At 31.7% G+C, this 18442-nt stretch overlaps 1 protein-coding gene and 1 long non-coding RNA gene across 5 annotated transcripts; one reads left to right on the top strand and one right to left on the bottom strand.

Annotated features, from left to right (window-relative positions):
- Positions 1–211: 211 nt before the first annotated feature.
- Nedd4 lies at positions 212–18398 on the bottom strand. Of its 4 annotated transcripts, none has more exons than XM_064063011.1 (17): positions 18049–18398; positions 16896–16978; positions 16769–16850; positions 16681–16719; positions 16469–16629; positions 16200–16359; positions 16007–16143; positions 15821–15947; positions 9459–9770; positions 5362–5704; positions 5184–5308; positions 1991–2220; positions 1818–1939; positions 1528–1768; positions 1241–1469; positions 1019–1188; positions 212–969 (listed from the first exon to the last, which is right to left on the bottom strand). In XM_064063011.1, exons 1-17 carry the CDS (start codon positions 18190–18192, stop codon positions 867–869), a joined length of 2808 nt encoding a protein of 935 aa, XP_063919081.1. In that variant the 5' UTR covers positions 18193–18398; the 3' UTR covers positions 212–866. The 4 variants fall into 4 exon arrangements, with proteins under 4 accessions (XP_063919081.1, XP_063919082.1, XP_063919083.1 ...); XM_064063012.1 differs by having other exon boundaries at positions 16899–16978; positions 18049–18397; XM_064063013.1 differs by lacking the exon at positions 9459–9770 and having other exon boundaries at positions 18049–18392.
- Positions 17670–18370, top strand: LOC135134367 (uncharacterized). Its single transcript, XR_010281291.1, has 2 exons — positions 17670–17832; positions 18003–18370. It is a non-coding gene; the product is annotated as an uncharacterized LOC135134367 (long non-coding RNA).
- Positions 18399–18442: the final 44 nt, after the last annotated feature.

The raw sequence follows: 18442 nt of genomic DNA, 5'->3' as shown, positions 1-18442 counted from the left end.
TTCTGCAATTTGCAAACATATCGTAGAAGCACTATTTTTGTGACCACAAGTATACACTCATTTTTTTGGACATTTTAAATACATGGGACTTCTCCACCAAAATTTTCTTGAGGTGACATCATCAAATTTTTGGCGGGGATCAAACAAATCAATTCTGAATTGCATTACATTACGGTTTTCTTTTCTTAGGAGTATCAATCAAACACAACACTTCGAACAAGTGAAACTATTAAAATATATTTTTAATCCCATTTAACATACAAAGCATAATACAGCACGTTTTGAATTTAAAATTTAAAATATATACATCAGAAATTATAAAAACCATTAACTCAACACAAAAATGAAGACGTAGATATCAGGTATAGATACAAATACATGTGTTTACATACGTAAACGGAAATAATACATTAAGTAGAAGATCAGATTAGTAAGTATTAATAATGAACGAAATCTCCACGACGAAAATAATAATCAAAAACAAATAATATAACAAAGTTTGGCTTAAACTCTCCCTCAATCAGCCTTAATGATAGCTTAATCTCTGCTCGATGCATGACTTATTTTTTTAACGTTGTATTTTTGATCAACATTATAGGAATATAAAATACTCACGTTCAACAGTTTGCCTACTCTACGTTAAAAAAGAAAAGTAAAGCTATAATATGTCTACAGTAAATAGTTTAAAACATGTATAATATATTTACAAAGTACATTACAGATAAAAATAACGACTTCAAGATTCACTCTATAAAATATTTATATAATATTAGTAATGATTGAAATAGATTTTTAAAGAGGCTTATAGAACCTTAAGTAAATAATGGACAGAATAATAGTAATAGAATATAGACTCCTCCGCGTTTTTAATCTACACCCGCAAAGCCTTGTGATCCTTCTATTGCTTTAATTAATTTGTCCTTCAGGTGCTGGTAACTTTCGTAAGGAGGTAGATCTAAGCGATTAAAACTACAAACAAATGTATGGTAAAAAGTTTATAATAATTTAAAGTACTTACCATGTATGAGCTCTTGGAAAATTTTCAGGCGTTCCCCATTTTTCAATTGTAAATAACTGAGGACCATTGCTACCATAAAGTTCTTTAAAGCCATTCATTGGCACTCTTGACGTACCAGTAACGAACTGTAAAAGTCGAGCCCTCATCTCATTGTTAAACGACAAAACAACCTAAAACACGGCATTTAAACATTTTTTTTACTGTACAAATAGTGCACTTTACCCTCCAAAACCACTGAATGACTATATGATTTCCATGATAATCCCCTTTGTACAACGTGTTCTGCTTCCAATCTTTCACGTCGATATGTTGTATACCGCACATTAAAAGTTCTAACTCGTGTTCATCAAATATTTTGACAATACTCAACGGAATTAAATCGTTAAAACCAGACAAAAACGCGTTCATTTGCTGTTGCACCCGTCCGACGAACCGCCACTGAATTATACACCTGAAATCCACAGAAAAGTCACAAACATGATCATCTATTATCAAATATTAAACGTTACTTTATATATTCGTCTTTATTAGAGTTGTCTAGTGGAATGTTGGCACCTCCTGGCTTGAGTTCATGGACAGTTGTATGCCCCAAAGATTCTTCATCTACAGAAAATGTTAAATCAAGTCCTGATGGATCATTTTCTTTAATCCACAACAGTGACTTGTAATATTCCGAATCAACAGATTCCATGTCTTTAAGATCAATGGATTTGCCTAACATCATTTTGTAAAACGGTCTAATGAAAAATGCTGCAACGCAATTGTGTGAGTGTGGTCAAAAATGAAAATGTCAATTTACCATCTAGCAGTTTTCCATGATATACAGCCATCCCAGCGACCCGACCAATGAACTTGAAATAATTTAGATGTTCTTCATTACATAAGCCAGAGTATGGATTAATTTGTAATGTGTAATTATCCCTAAAATACATTTATGTAAAAAATGGGAAATTTTTACGGTGCTATGATTACATGGCTGAATATTCAAATAGTCCATAGTAAGGGTTAAACATTTCTTTCGATAATAGATAAAACCATTCTCTGGCCAAACCTCCATAATCCAGTCCAACTTCGCCTTCAAATTCGATCCATAACTTAGTTTTCAACAGTTCTACTCTAGGGACGGAAGTTATCACCCGGAATGAATCCTCCAGAATACTTCTTCTTTTTACTTTGATTTCAAATTTGTTGGGTACGTTGTTCTTTAAAGAAAATACCGTTATCAGAAATTGAAGGATTGTAGATTATGTGGAAAATTTTATATGCAATTTTAAAGATGATATACGGCAAGTTACACCAGTTTACAACCAACATTTTGGTGCGGAATTATGTTACCGCTAAGTTCATTTTTTAAAACAGAACTGATAACTCCACAGACTTGCTAATGTATGCCGCCATCACAGTTTGTAATAGTTTTTTGAGGAAATTGTAATAGTTTTTTGAGGAAATTGTAATTATGTAATGTAAAAATGAATATTGCCAAATGTTCATTGTTTTGGAATTTGATGTTAAAAAAATTATGTTGGCAACACCAACGCATTTCTTGTTCGGTTTGACGGTTAGGATTAAATAACTGTCAAATAGCTGTAATGCCAACATCATTACTTTAAAAACAAATTTTATGGCCTACTAGACGAGTTTTTCTTTCAATCATGAGTCGAACATTACAATATTGTTGGCAGTGTTGTAAGGTGATTAAATTACTTGAAAATCACCAACAATTTTACGTCAAATGAGCGTAATTTACCAGAAGCTGGATATTTATTCCGATATTTAATTGGACATTTTCCGGCTATCTATTCACTAACACTAATTTTGGGTAATTTTGAAGTGGCGCCTTCTAACCCAAAATTTCAGTAACATCACCAAAATTACCAGTTTTACTTACCAGACTTTTAAATCACGGTAATTTTGCAACATATATGCCATAAAAGGGCGAATACAACGTCGAAACGTCGTTTTCGTAGATTAAACATCATGTAAAAAATGACGGGGATTTCTCTATATACACTGACCGGCAAAAAAACTGCCCACCCGGAAATATTTCGCAGTCACTTTAAAAATTAAATTTTAACTTTTTATTTGTCTTTTCTTTTTAGCTAATTTGTACATCCTGTGTCTGCAGTGAATGGTTATCTAAATAAAATAATAGTCACTAGATAAATTAATAATTTTTAAAGGGATTTTGTGAAACATTTACGGGTGGTCGGTTTTTTTTGTCGGTCAGTATATTTCGGCCACCGCTGTCAAAATAAATACAGAGTGACTATTAATGTTTGCGATTTTTTTGTCAAGTTTGCAACATATTTAAAATTTTATGGCGACATATCACATTGTTGAAGTAACATTTATGACAGCTGCCATCGTCTCAACCAATCACAACGTTTGTTAAACGTGCTCATGTCAAAATTGACAACTGTGAACTGAGGTTTGAGGTACCAGCACGGATGCCAATAGTTCAGAATTGTTAACACAAAAATGTGCTTCACCCTGTATTTCATTTGAGTCATTTATAGGGAATTTTGTTATTTCTCTTTACAACACAAGCTATGGTAAATTTTCAATAAAGAATGATCTCTGGATTATGTAAATTTTTTGTTTGTCATGAACAATAACACTTTGTCTACTGAAAACAGTGCAGTATTTTTTACAATTATTTATATATTAAATTTTACTGACAAACGTACGTCTCAGTGAGACATAGAGACAAGTACTGGTGAAATCAAAGTGTACAGAAAGGTAGGTCCAATTCGTTACCCACCCCTTTTTTTGTAACAAAACTCGAAAATGTCATTTCAATGTTGTACCTTCTACCACCATAGAAAATAAGTCATAAGTTTGTATTATTATTTTTCGAAATCATTTTACCAAAACTAAAATTAAATCGATAGTGTAAAACACAAAAGAAAGCTTTACAAAGTTCTTTGTTTTGTTGTCTTCGATTTCCTGGAGTAAAAAACAAGACAATGTGAATTTTCTACAGCCGTATCATCACCTCCTTATCTTACTGAGCGAGATATGATCAACCTAAATTTTATGATAACAAAATAAAGATAATTAGGTCACATTTACGCATTGTTTATGTTAAAATTTGAAAAATAATAAATTAATACTTCGTTGTTAATTTTGGCAAGCCATAAAATTAACAGATGAAAGATAACTAACCATTTCTGTCTATATTTTACCTCAAAAATCTAATTAATTAATCAATACCAAAGTCAAAAATACGCCAAATTTATGTTATACTTGCAGTACATTAACAATCGTCTAAAATCAAAAACTATTCAGTTATAAGATCACAAAAGCCTCAAGATTCGGTTCCATCAATCATTTTTGAATATCTTCGGCGATCATTTTGTAAATCACTTTATGAATAATAATTCCACCAGTGATTACATAAATCATTCCAGTTTAAATAAAAATGTTCTAAATATTAGATTTATTTATGAAAATGATGTGCATAAAACCAACATGACCAGTGGTCCTGATCAAATATCTACGCTGTCCTAAATGGTTCTAAATCTACACTATTTCGACACGACTGGAGTGCGCCGCTTTTTCCTTATTATTATTTGCTGACAATTTTAATTGTACAATTGATTTCATTAATGACTGCATACGTTTATAACATAATCGAGATAGCATTCTAAAGTGGTGCACATACAATAATCTTCTGCTAAACAGATCCAAATGTGATGACACGAAAAAAATAATACCTGTTAGATTGTGGATGGTATCTAGATCTAGGTGTTATTTTCGAGTCAAAACTCTCGTGTATTACAATACACGAGACTGATGATGACAAAATGTTAAAATGTTTCTATGTTGCTTCCCAGCTGGAATATTCTTCGAACGTTTGGTCTCCTTTTTTTATAACCCCTACATGATAAAATAAAAACAGGGGTACATTTATTACAGGCACAAGGGATATACGTTTCATCGACATAAATTTTTTAACTTAATGAGTATGTCATTGATTTGTACGTTGTTATAAATGCATTAAAAAAATATAGCCCTGGAAAGTTAAAAATTTCTAAAAGGGGAAAAACCAAACACCTTGAAGTACCATTTAAAATTAAGAACAATTGAAGGGTTGTTTTGACTTACACTGAAGAGTCAGATTTTCTCAGTCCAGCTATTTTTTTTTAATTTAGTAAAAACTTACCGGTTTTCTGAGTTGCGTTTTCATATATTCATACTTTCGTTTATAGTCCCTCGAATATGGTATCGCTGGTCCCGCGATTTGCGGATTTGAGAGTCGAGGATCCTCCCACTGTGTTGTTCTCGTATCTGTTACGTAAAAAAACATGAACCTCAAACATTCAAAATTTTCGACGTCTTACTGTGGTCGATAAAGAATATCCTTCCATCGGAATGGACTCTTTCCTCCCACCCTTCAGGCAACGGACCTAAGTCGTCATCAGGCTTTCTATTCACCAAAGGCACGGCAGCTTGATTCGGCATGGGACTGGCACGGCCAGTTCTGGGATCTACCCATGATGTCGTTCTTTCATTGTGATCAATGAAGAACAGTCGGCCATTGGGAGCCACTTGCACTGTCCATCCCGGAGGTAAACCTTCAGATAATAACTCTAAATTGTTAGGAGTGTTGCTATTGCTGGTTGTTGATACTGTAGAATCACGACGCGATGAGCTGTTTGAGAGGCTATCTGTTTGGTCGTCGCTCTGGAAAAGTGAAATTAAAATAACAAAAAATAATTACTGTACAAGAGATTCACGAATCACTATTTCACAGTAATGAAAGGACGCCATCGTAATCTACGAATACGAATTCAGTTAGCGCTTACATGATCCATAAAGTATTCATTCGAAATTTACCTTCAAACTTCAGCTATTGACTCTATTTTTGCGTGTTACTCAACTTATTCACAAACTTAGCTTATATCAAATGTTTTAAAGTTTTAAGTTATTTATTGATTCAGTTTTTAAATATGTAATTATAAAATAGTTAATTTCGCGATTTTGAAGATTATCTGCTTAATGAAATAACACTACTAATAAGACCACTTCAGAACACAACACTTTATTAAGGATTTTACCCTGTTTTTAAGGTATATTTAAAAAAGCAAATATTTCAAAAATTTTACTGTTATTACGATAGGTATATTACAATGTTTCAATGTTAATGCATTTTGACCTATTTTTAAGTTTTTTACAAAGAAGGCCCCTTCAGAACAACACGTTTTTATCAAATCTACCCGTTTTTCAAGGTACTTTTATTAAAAGTTAAATTTCGCCTTTTTGCCCTCTTTTTAAGGTGTATTTTAAAATTAACATTTTTCAAAGATTTTGGTCTAATTTTAAACGCATTGTTACGAAATAAACCCATACGCCGCCTCGGTACGACGCCTATGGGTCTTCTAGTATGCATGTGTTTATTCTAGCATGTAGTATGAGTCATCGGCCGGACAGCGCGATGATTTCTCGAACCCTCGAGAGGAACGAATAGGTTGAAATAGAGGCCACCCCACACCGTCGGGAACGAGGGATTATTAAGACAATTCAGTCCACGACAGTACAATGAAGTTGCGCCGGAATATTTTGTACATAAACCGCTGTGTAATAATTAGACGTGTAAATTTGAGTTATCAAGAAATAAATTGTTGACTTTTACCCACGCCGATTTTAAATACCCGTACAACGTAACAGTATATTTAAATTTTGACCCTCTCATGGATAACAACTCTCTAATAATAATAATAATAATATTACAATTATTTGCCTTTAAATCTACAGTAAGATATACATATTGATAAAAATAATATACCTACAGTTGATAAAACAATGTTTTGAAAATTATCTTGCAAACCTTGTTAATTTCTCTGATATTTTTTGTACTTCACAAGGTGATTTTGATTAAAAACAATTTTAACTATTTTTAACAATTCGAACTAAAAAAATTGTAATAATGTCTAATTATTTTATCGATTTAAGGGTTAGTTTGATCTGTGGGTTAGTTTTTCAGTCGATAATTTTATCATTTTTTTATTTTGGTTAGTTGCAGTAGAAACCTACGCATTGTTGCAACAATAGTATCTATGACAGTTAATGATAATTATAAATTAATCAGCGACTGAAAAACCGGTACACAATAAATAGACATTAATTAGTTTACATAGAATAAGGTAACTCAAAATCCAACTTTTTTTTCAGATGTTGTATTTCACTCGATAACTGGGCGGTAATAATATTATTTTCTTGCCACCATTGTTAACACTAAAATTAGCTAGCAAAAACCTCAAAATGTTTTTAAATGCTTGAGCTTCCTTTGCATTCGCAGTATCACAATTCTTGACATATTTCACTTATGTGTATATTATCAAGTATGACATCTAATAAAATTTCATAAAATCTCTTAACATCTGTAACATATTCTGTTGCTCCCATATTTTGTCTCTGACTAAATTTACCCCATAAAGAATTTAAGCATATTTTTGCTACAGCTCTCTCTCCAGGATTATTTTCTATTTTACCCAATTCAATAGCTAGATTTTCTTTTACAGCTTTTCTACATTCTTCTTCTGATTCAAAATCATTTCTCCATTCACTTGTCTCTAACTTTATTTTTATAAATGTTTTTATATATCCTTTAATTATTAATTTTGCACCAGGATAATCATCATAACATTGTACTGCTGGATATAAACTGGAAATATCTATATATTTCATTTTCTTTCCCTTAACTTTCAATTTTGTTGCATTAGTTCTTCCACCAAAAACGGCGTTTCTTGGGTTTAATTCTTCTAATTCCCGAATATCTTTTTCAATTTGCTTCATTTCGTTTTTATATTCTTTTGACTTTATCCACGCATATTCCCACATTTCTATTAAATTGTATGCAACTTGTCTTATTTGCTCACTTCTTTCTATTGTTTGTTCATAAAGATCTTCCATGGTTGTTTTATTTTTATTATTAATAAAATCTTGATTATAACATTTTTTACATCCATGCCAAAAATAACCGTGATATTGATAGGCTTTTTCATCAAATCCGTCAACTTTTGCTCCACATATTTTCACTTCACCATCGTTTAACGCGTGTTTTATATTTGGATTATGAAAACTATTCAACTAAGAAATTGATTGTTGAGAATATTGATCTTTTTTTAGATTATCAACAACTGCAACTGTATCATTTTTAATATATTTTGATCTATATATATACTATATTTTTACAACCTTTTACATTGTATTTTTTATCACTGTCTTTCATTGTTGTTTCACATATTCCACCTTTTTGAGGTTTTCATTGCATATAACATTTATGTTTAAGTATTTCAACCTCCTTATGACAATTTCTGCATTTTTTCCACCCACATCTGTGTTCTTTACCCCTCTCTTCTACGATTTTGTTACCTTTTTTAATCATTTTATCTCCTTTAACTTTTTGTTTTCCTTCTTCAGCACTGTTATGCAACAATCTTTAAATATGGAATCCATAAATTTTATACATCCTGATGGTGTGCAAGTAACACCAAAAAACTGTAATGAATTGTTAGTCTTTTTATGTAATTCTTCAATCATTGTCCTTTTTAAAATATACCTTAAAAACAGGGTACAATCCTTAAAAAAGTGTTGCGTTCTGAAGGGGCCTTAATAGTAGTAATAAAGGAGTGAATCCCTCGGACATTTCAATAACAACTTTAAACTTTATTTGTCACGTTGCAACATTATGAAGCCATCAACAGTTTTTTAGATGAAAAGAACAATGCAAAAATTGTGCAGATTATATATAAAGTGACACTACTATGTCTAGTTTTATATGCGTTTCTGATGCATGCATTAAAAAATAGTAATAGTAAAAAGAAAGTGGTGGCGTCATAATTTTAGGTGCTGCATCAAAATTTGTATGACCATCCCTAACAAAAATTTGATGATATCTTCTCAAAATCTAATGTGATATATGATTATAAATACAAGTTTTTGGGAAAAAATCAAAATTGTACTATTACTTAGTAACTGTACAACCGATTGTGTACCTAGAAAATTGCCAATCACAATGTGTCACCGCAAAATTTGATGAAATAAATCTTAGTTGAAATTGATAGCGTCACTATGTTCTCTAGGGTATTTTTTTTTTTTAATAAATGATATCATACAGATTATAACTGTCTGCAAAAAATTCATTACCGAGACAAAACCACTTACAACTATTCAGCGTCCTTCCATTATGTGTACATAACAACATAACTACTAAATTTGTATGAGGCTTAAACACAATAAATATATGCGTCCTGTATCCAAAATATAAAATACAACTACAAATATGAACACTTAAAACCACAACAACAAAATCAAGCAACAAACCACTACAAAAGCGATGAAAATGATACCTATGTACAATTAATTCCAGTGTGCATTAAAACATCATGAAGACACCAACTGTAAGCGACACATACATGCAGACACGCGTACCAACCTCCGAATCCGTGTCGGCAATTTCTGTATCATCATCTGGTCGGCGTTCAACACGCGACCCAAAAATAGATCTTCCTCTTAGTTCGAATTGTGGATAATCAAACGAACTTCTTCTACTGCTTTCATTGCTTTCCGCCGAAGCGTTGTACTCTGAATCGTTATTGTTCTCGGCTGATCTGATACTGAGTCGATTGTTGAGCTCAGTAGCGATACTTTCATCTACCTCGTTTGAAACCCTTATTTCAGGCAGGTTATTTAATTCCGAACCTACGTCCGAACCAGCAGCAGCACCGTCACTATTCGGACTAACGGCCTGACCAGCATGCAAACAGAATGCTCATGCAACGCTAGCTATTGTTAATCGTGTTAGTGGGTGACATGTACAAGACGATGATGAAAGCACGTCACAATACCTGCTTTTGCAACTTCAGTTTAAGCTCAATGAAAATTTGTGGCGCGAATTTTATTTGAATATTTTCAATTTTTACGTTCGGAGCGACATCTTATTATTACTTATTAACAGAGAGACCACTCGAGCTTATGAATACACTACCAAAAACGAAAAATACTTGTAAACGTTTTTTTAAGTCTTGAAATACCGAAATCCAAGGGTATTACAGAGATTAAAGATTATTATTTAAAGATTTAACCCTCTTATTTTTAATTTGACATCGCTGAAATTTAGAAAATTATTTTGGGCAAAATTTTCGGTTGACTAGATTTAATTTCCCTTGTGAATATTACAATATGTTTTTGTCCCTTCAACAATTAAGAATATAGACATAATTGACATAATTAACTTAATAATATCTTCGTTCAAAATTTTAAATCTACCTGAACTCAGATGATCTTAATCAGTTGTTTTCTTCATTATTTCAACCTAATTCAACAAAATTTGCACAAATATAAACGTACACTTTTTAATGTATGTAATTTTATCTCTAAGAAATATGACTTTTACATTATCAATTATGCAAATACTCAATCTTCTATTTAGTACAGTCGATAAAGTCAAACAAACATTTAATTTTACTCGCTCAAAAAACCCAAAGCGTAATACTGACTTTTAACTGCTTTAACCACACAAAATTAAATTTTTTACTTGAAATTAATTATTTTCTTTACCAAAGGAACAGTAAATTTAGGGGATTTTTTTATCAAATACTAAAGCAAAAAAAAAACTTTAAAACAGATACTAACTAAAAACTGCATAAAAGTAACAGCTCATAGAGTACGAAAATACAGTTTTCACAGTTTCGTCGACTGGTCTCTTTGTGCTTGCTGGAAACAGTATGAATATATAAATCTTTCAAACTCCTGTACCGACCACATCCTCTTCAAAAACCTATGACGTCAAACAATTTTGTTAATATCGCTTGAAATATACAATGTTATCTGTTTATCAGTAGTTCAATAATTATTATAGAGGCTTAGTGACCATACATTGACTGTCACTAATGCATTTGTATATTATAAAACAAAGATAATGAATGCAACATCAGGTAATTAAGAATCTCATTTACTGACAAATAATAAAAATCGTAATTAAGTGAACTAAATTATTAGGCCATAAATAAGTGGAATCAACTTATAGCAATTTAATAAAATATTACAGATACAAAAATAATTGTATCCCGTAATCCCTCAATAAATGTTATTCTTGTATCACAACTTCAAACAAGTCGATTTAATCTCTCTCTGCGATAAATTGTAAAATTGTTTATTAACATCTTTTTAAGACGTAATTCGTTTATTTAAACTGACAAAGGCAAATTATTGAAATGTAGGTAACGGGGTTCAACACTCTGAGTACATTTTTTCGGAGGGAATGAGTCACGATAACGTTAAAGATTACAGTATTTAATTTTTTTTTTGGGTTGTTGGTTCAGTGATTCAGAGATTATTTTTTAACAATACCGCCAATGGCAAACATTTTCATATTCCATGAGTATGAAAACTCAATTGAGCATGAAATTAGATATTCGATAAATGGCTCTAACCTCTTCAGCTATCGCTAGAGACACTAACTGAAACTTAAGTTTTCTCTAAAACTAAATTATTATCCCATTTATAAACAAATTTAATTTTGTGTTTAAAGAAAGGAACATTTCCACGGAAATCTAAAAAATGTACAATGTACAGCATAATTTTTATCTAAAAGCGTAAAAAATACTTAAGGATTGCGGTTATTTTCGCCTATTTAGGCATAAGCAGTACGTACGTTCCGGCAAATATATGACTCCAGTTATACCGAGAGGGCACTAAAAAACACGACCAAAGGCAGCTATCGATCTTTGAATATTTGTCTTTGATAGAATTTTTGTCTTGTCAGATTACCGTCAGTGTTGGAGTTTGAGCTAAAAACGCAACGATCACAGACAAACCTTCAAATATCCATGACGTGTTATTAATCGTGTTTTTATTGCTCTCTCGGCACTTATTTAACGCAAATCATTTTAGATTAGAAAGTGAAATAAAAATTAATTTTACAGGTTGTGCAGTACTAAAAGCAGCAAGTTGTTATAAATTTTAACATAATAATGCCATATTTATGTGTATAGCGTATTATACCGAGTGTCTGGAAAATGGCGGACTAACTGTCCGCTACGATCTCAACAATCAACTGGTGACTCTAGGGAAAATAGTAAAAATCCTTCTCACATTTTGGTAGAGTTACAATGATTTTAAAATTGGTTCTTTTGCTACGTTTAAAAACTAAACAACACATTCATTATCACAATAACTAGTAATAAAATTTTCAGTTAATAATTCTCGCGTCCATGACCATGTTTAATTACCATTTCAGTTAGAATGTACAAATATATGGTTCTGTTGTTTTTGTAATAATAATTTGATAAAATTCCATTTGACAACAATGTTTGCCTGATATTAAGCGAAGGTACAATAAAAAAAGTTAAAAATGTTTGACGTATCAAAAATTGTCAAAGTTTTCAAAACCCTACGTTTAAAGTGTTTGCAGTTAATTTTAGGTCCCCTGGGTGTTTTGTTGCTGGATGAACTTGAAAAAATCTTTTGAGCTTTTTTTTTTTAATTCGGGAGACTCTTGGGTACCCATGGTGAATTATTTTGGGAACCCATGGAGATTTTTTTTTGTATTTTTTTTTTCAATTGTAAATTATTTAAAACAATTTTGGTGTTCTTTTTGTGGAAAATTCTGACCTGACCTGTTTTTGAGTTCATTTTGGAAATCCGTTTTTTTTTGTGAAAAATTTAAAACAATCTTGAGGTTCTAGGTATTTCTGTTTGGAAAGAATTTAAAAGTGCTTTGGAGCCTCTAGTGTCTTTTCTTATAATAATTTAATTAAATTTCTTATAGGATACGTCATTTGCTAAAATCAATCTTATCTTAGCAGGTACTAGCCCCGCCCACCCACCCTCTCTTTACTTGGAGGGTATCTCATTAGCCAAAATAAGTCTTATCTTAGCAGCTACTAGCCCCACCCATCCACTCTCTCTTTTCGTGGAGGGTATCTCATTTGCCAAAATTCAGAGACTTCAAATATATTTGAAGTCTGTCAAAATTAGTCTTACCTTAGCAGTTACTAGCCCCGCCCACCCACCCTTTGTTTTCTTAGAGGATAAGTCATTTGCCAAAATCTGTTTTATCTTAGTAAGTACTGATGATCAACTTTCACAAACTGATCAAAATTTGGAAACATTACGAGCTTACTTACTGTTGCTTTCAAAAGTTTCGCGTATACACCTATTTTTTTCTACATTGATTTTCATCTTGACACTGACAGTAATTGTATGCCAAACTTTTGAAAGCAACCATACATACACAAGGTAGGAATTTTGAACATCTTCTCTAGTGTTTACTTGGTTATGCTTCAATGGATTTTTCTTTTGTTGGTTTTGTTTTTATTTATAATTTATAAATATCTTATTAATATATTTTTTTTTGTTTATTTATTAATGAAAAATAACAGCTTGTTTTATTAATAATAATAATAATAATAATAATAATGCACAACGACTAATACCTACTGGTTATTATGGCTATTGTCCTAAAAAAATTAAAGGTGGAATCAGAAAGTACGCCGGGGGTATTCACGCATTAGGTGCGTGCAATGTTCCTAAATTTACTTTTATAAAATTACGTTTTACATAACGTACTGAAGATTTAATCCGCCATTTTCCAGACACCCGGTATTCTATATAGGGGCCAAGGCTAGCGATTAAGGCACTCCACAATACAATCTTTTCACTTTAATTATGTAAAAGTTGGGAGAAAGTTTAACGCAAAATCTATTTTAAATGGCCTTTAATAACTTTCTAAACGTCTAACATTTTTGGGCATGGAGAATAAAATCATTTATTGCGATTTATTTACATATTTTTTTGGTGTTTCTCAGGAATCCTAAAAAAGTGATATTTCCTATTATTTGAATAACGTATTTTTAGACACAACTACGTCACACAATAACTTGATCATTACATTTAGGCAAAAAAACAGTTCAACTTCTGTACATTCAATAAGACTTTAATATTCTTTATTAAATAAATAATAATTTGTTCAGAGTTTCAGTAGTTTGTCTTTATATATAGAAAAGTGGATAGACGATACGTTTTAGGTGAACCACCCTACATTAACCTCCGTAGCAATTAGTAATAATAAAATGTTACATAGTTTACGATCCATTTTTTTCTGGAAACACATGGCTACATAAAAACATAAAGCATGACACCAATACCACTTTACGACTGGAAGGTCATTTTTTTTAACAATTAAAACATTTTCAGGGCCAAGTCAATTTGTATGCATTGTTAGACAAACGTTGTTAAAACTGTGTATACCAAAATTTTAAAAATAATACACGCACAAAGAAATTTATTTAGCTTAGTACACATTTTTAAACAGAATTTTTGTGAGAACATAAGTGACTAGTACGAGATAAAATTCATATATTGTAACTAACTCTCACATTAAAATGATAAATAAATTATTTTCTGCTTAAAAATATACCGATAAAGAAGAATTATTAACGAGTAAGTAACTCACTGTACCACCCTTTACCACCATTTACATATTTGTTCAAGCTGTTTTGCCTTATTTTAACATTTAAATTGCAATAAATTCAACTTACAGTCAACTTGTAAAGTCTGTAAATGCATATCAAAGCGTACTTTTCAATATTTTTTTTACTTAAGTTAACTATGTACATAATATACACTACTATAAAAATATTGATTTGTGGTCACTTATTTTACACCTAGTGAAATACGAAAATTCAGGTGTCCCTATTTCACTGTTGTCTGTTGTCTGTTTTTACGTTGACAACTTTATTGCACAAATAATTTGCAACCAACAAATCAATTACATTCAAACTGTAGTTGTTCCTTAAGATAAAAATTTGCTTACTCATCCCCCAAAACAACGTTTGACGTCATTTTAAAATATGTTAAATGAATATACTTTAATTCTGGATTTGACATGCTCCCTTATTACCTGTATTTTTCATGTTGGGTATACGTAAAAAATAACATTAGATAATCAAATTTTACAGTTTATTTCAATTAATTCTACAAAATATAATTTATTTGAAAGTGGCAACACCTAATATTGATTTTTAGGTTATATTAACTAAGCCTCAAAAAAATATAGTTATTCATCCTTCATTCAAAATTTATCACAACATCCAGAAAAATTATTAAACAAATCTCTACTTAACATCCGCCCAGAAATTCAGTGATGTATCCTAAGTTATATGTATATGGTATTGGTTTACATTCTCAGACAGAGCATCAATATGAATTCAAATTGATTTTTAATGAGCTTGCTTTCTTTAACCAACGGAGTTAAATAATTTATCAAGTGGCATCATATTTTGATATGTTTTATATCATCTTTATGTGATATGTTTGTTTAAGCAAACGTATCATGTGTAAAAGTTTATAAAATTAAAATAAAACATTTCTCACAAAATAAAACAGTTAATTTTTTTCAGATTATGTGTTTGACCTCAGTCACAACTTTTAAAACCAGTATGCTCGTCCACCGCGGGCAAAAGATTAAAGGTGATTATTAACAAATTACCATAAATTAATGAGTACAAAAAAAGGACGTATTGTGTAACTTGGTTTCATTTAATTTAATAACACCTAAGATTTTTCAACTACGCAAGAGAGGTATTGTGCACAAATTTAAAAATAATTTTCTTCCAAGAAAATCATAAATTATACTGTTTATTATGATTAAGGAATTTAAGATGTAAGGAACTGATGAATGATTAGCCAACCATCAAAACTGTAACCGTCAACACTAATGCATCACCTCATACATGCAAAACCACTACACCAGCTACTGATGTTTAAATTTCACAAAACAAAAAATCAACTTACCTGACTTGTATTGTTCGAGTCACCGCGTCCATTATTTTCGTCGTCTGCGCTTATATGGTAACGACGCTCAAAAACTGTGGCTTGCTCAAGGACCCTTTGCTCTTGCAACTGGTTATCAACGTTATTGCTGTAAAAATAAATCAACATCAATATGTGAAAAAATGTCGCTTTAATAAAATTAAGCACCTTAGAGTGGGTCTTTCCCACTGTGTAGTTCGCGCGATATGGTTGACGTAGTATGTTCTTCCGTTCGCATCTTGCCGTTCCTCCCATCCAGGAGGTAGAGGCGTTGTGGAATCAGAAGTAGCATTCACATAAAGGGCCTGCAAAAACAAAAACCGTTTGTACCAGAATATACACAAAGTTGCAAATTTTTTACCGGCGCGGGACTTTCTTCTCTGCCTTCGCTAATGAACTCCCAGTCTCTGTCATCGCCAATACTTTCTTCAGGATCTGCAAGAGGTGGTACATCGCTGTCGTAAAGGAAGGCGTGATACAGTTCAAGATGTCCTCGAACCCTTGAACGCGCACTAAAACCGCTACGTAGAGTAATTGACGTGAAAGACCAGCATGCAAAACATTAAGCACATATTAAAACATGCAAGCAGGCAAATAATATAAAAAATTTAACAAATGGGTAATGTTTACCTTCTTTGTCTTAGTAGATATTTGACATTTCCTATGTTCCTTCCTTCTTGTTCCCTTGGCAAATTGATTAACGTGAGTTCTACCATTCCCAAGAAGTCATCCCTAGTTAATCTATTTTCATCAAATACTTGTAGCACCAATTTATGTTCCGCAGGCTTCACCTAGAGGTTACAAGTTCATGTGGTTATTGAAACGCATCAAGAAGAACTTACCCTAAATATAAACTCTTCGTTCCATTCTGGATTCAAAGTCTGAGAATAAAAAAAAAATATTTTGAGTTTTTTCTAAATGTACATTTACCTTTTTCTTTGTTTTGGTTAACACAGAATCAATAGTCTCATCTCCATTTATAGTATTCAGGTCAATTTTCACGTAAGGATCACTGGAAGAAAAATATTAGGATAAAATATTGCTAAACAATAACCACTACCTCGCCCCAAAAATATCTTTTTTCATAAGATTCTTCCCTCGGATTATCGTGAGTCGAATCTTGCTAGTAGGTTCTTCAGTCTGTGAAAATACAATGTGATGTAAAAACTAAACACACAAAAAATCTACATTTATTATATTATAAGTTTTGTGTGCTTAACAATAATTGCTTATAATTAACATCCTGGCATTGGCAAATTAAGTTCAACAAAGATGGAAATTAAACAGGTGTTGTAGCATGGAGAAAGCGATGAGTCAAGACAAGACAATCGATTATTAGTAAAATAATGTATCTAATTTGTTGCGCTCAGTAGATGGAAAACATAAATGAATGACATTGGCTGAAATGATCCTCGCTAGTATTTTTGCCAACTTACATATCCATCGATTCCAATTTGAGGAAGGTAACCAAATACATTATCTAATGCCATTAAAGATATAAAATAAAATTTCTACGTTACATCTAACGTCAAAATGATCACAGCCACGAAAACAATTTATTTCATTCCAATATGAATTGACAAGCAACACAAATCCAAATGTCAAACTTTTTTAACGCAGTGACGTATGTTAGGGAATTTTCATTTTCGTGACAATGTACTGCATCGACCATGCCGCGCCTCGTTTTTAAAAAAATCGGAGAATTCTGTGTCATAAACTCATAAATAACGAATATTTACAAGAAAACAATTATCGCAGAAAGATACTGCCATTTAAAATTTTAAATAGTCATTTTTACTCATATGTTGCGGTTTTCAACAACAATAAAAAGTTTTTATTGACTTAAAATTAACATGTTTTCTATTCCAACTGAATGTGACTTCCCGCTCAACTGCAACGCTCAATCTTAATAAAATCTGTTATTAACGTCGTTTTATTTGTTTTTTACTTCATCGGAAGCGATTTATATGCAGACTTACGTCTGAAAATTATAAGTAAGTGTTAAAGCTAATTAATAACAATTCTGATGCACAGTTATACCGATTTGCACAACTTTGTTCGGAGTTCTGAAAAATAAAATAATAAGAATTTCTCTATAAAACAACAACACTGCCGTCATCTTGTTATGAATATTAAAATCCTTTTATTGTTGTCATATGATCAGGTCTGAACTGGCTAGCGAGGAACTTTTTATTTTATCAATGCCTTACCAACGTGGATACGCAAAACGATCGTCTCGGGACTTGATTTAAAGAAACCACAGATGAAGCTCTTAGTCGATTTCCCCACGATCTACTTCTTCTTCTGTGACCGTCCGAGGACGCACCAAGTTGATTTCGCACTTCCAGCGGCATGTATGCGACAACTGAACATTTGCATTATCCTCAAAAACACTCAAAAACTTATCTTTTTGGAACACTTGACGCACTACAACGGCACTGAAACATCGAAGACTATAATATGATAGTCGTTCTATCACTAAATTTGTCACATAAATTACGTTTTGACTCGTTCACCTGACGCTGACGAAAATCTTATCTTGAAATTAAAACAAGTGATAATAAAGTGAATAAATATCTTCAATGAGATTAGTAACACAGATAA

This window comes from Zophobas morio, unplaced genomic scaffold, assembly GCF_036711695.1.
Source record: "Zophobas morio isolate AGI-343-1 ecotype UQ-CSIRO unplaced genomic scaffold, CSIRO_AGI_Zmor_V1 ptg000023l, whole genome shotgun sequence".
Taxonomy (NCBI): Eukaryota; Metazoa; Arthropoda; class Insecta; order Coleoptera; family Tenebrionidae; genus Zophobas; species Zophobas morio.
Note: the sequence above shows the minus strand (reverse complement) of the source record. Positions and strands in the feature narration are given on the sequence as shown.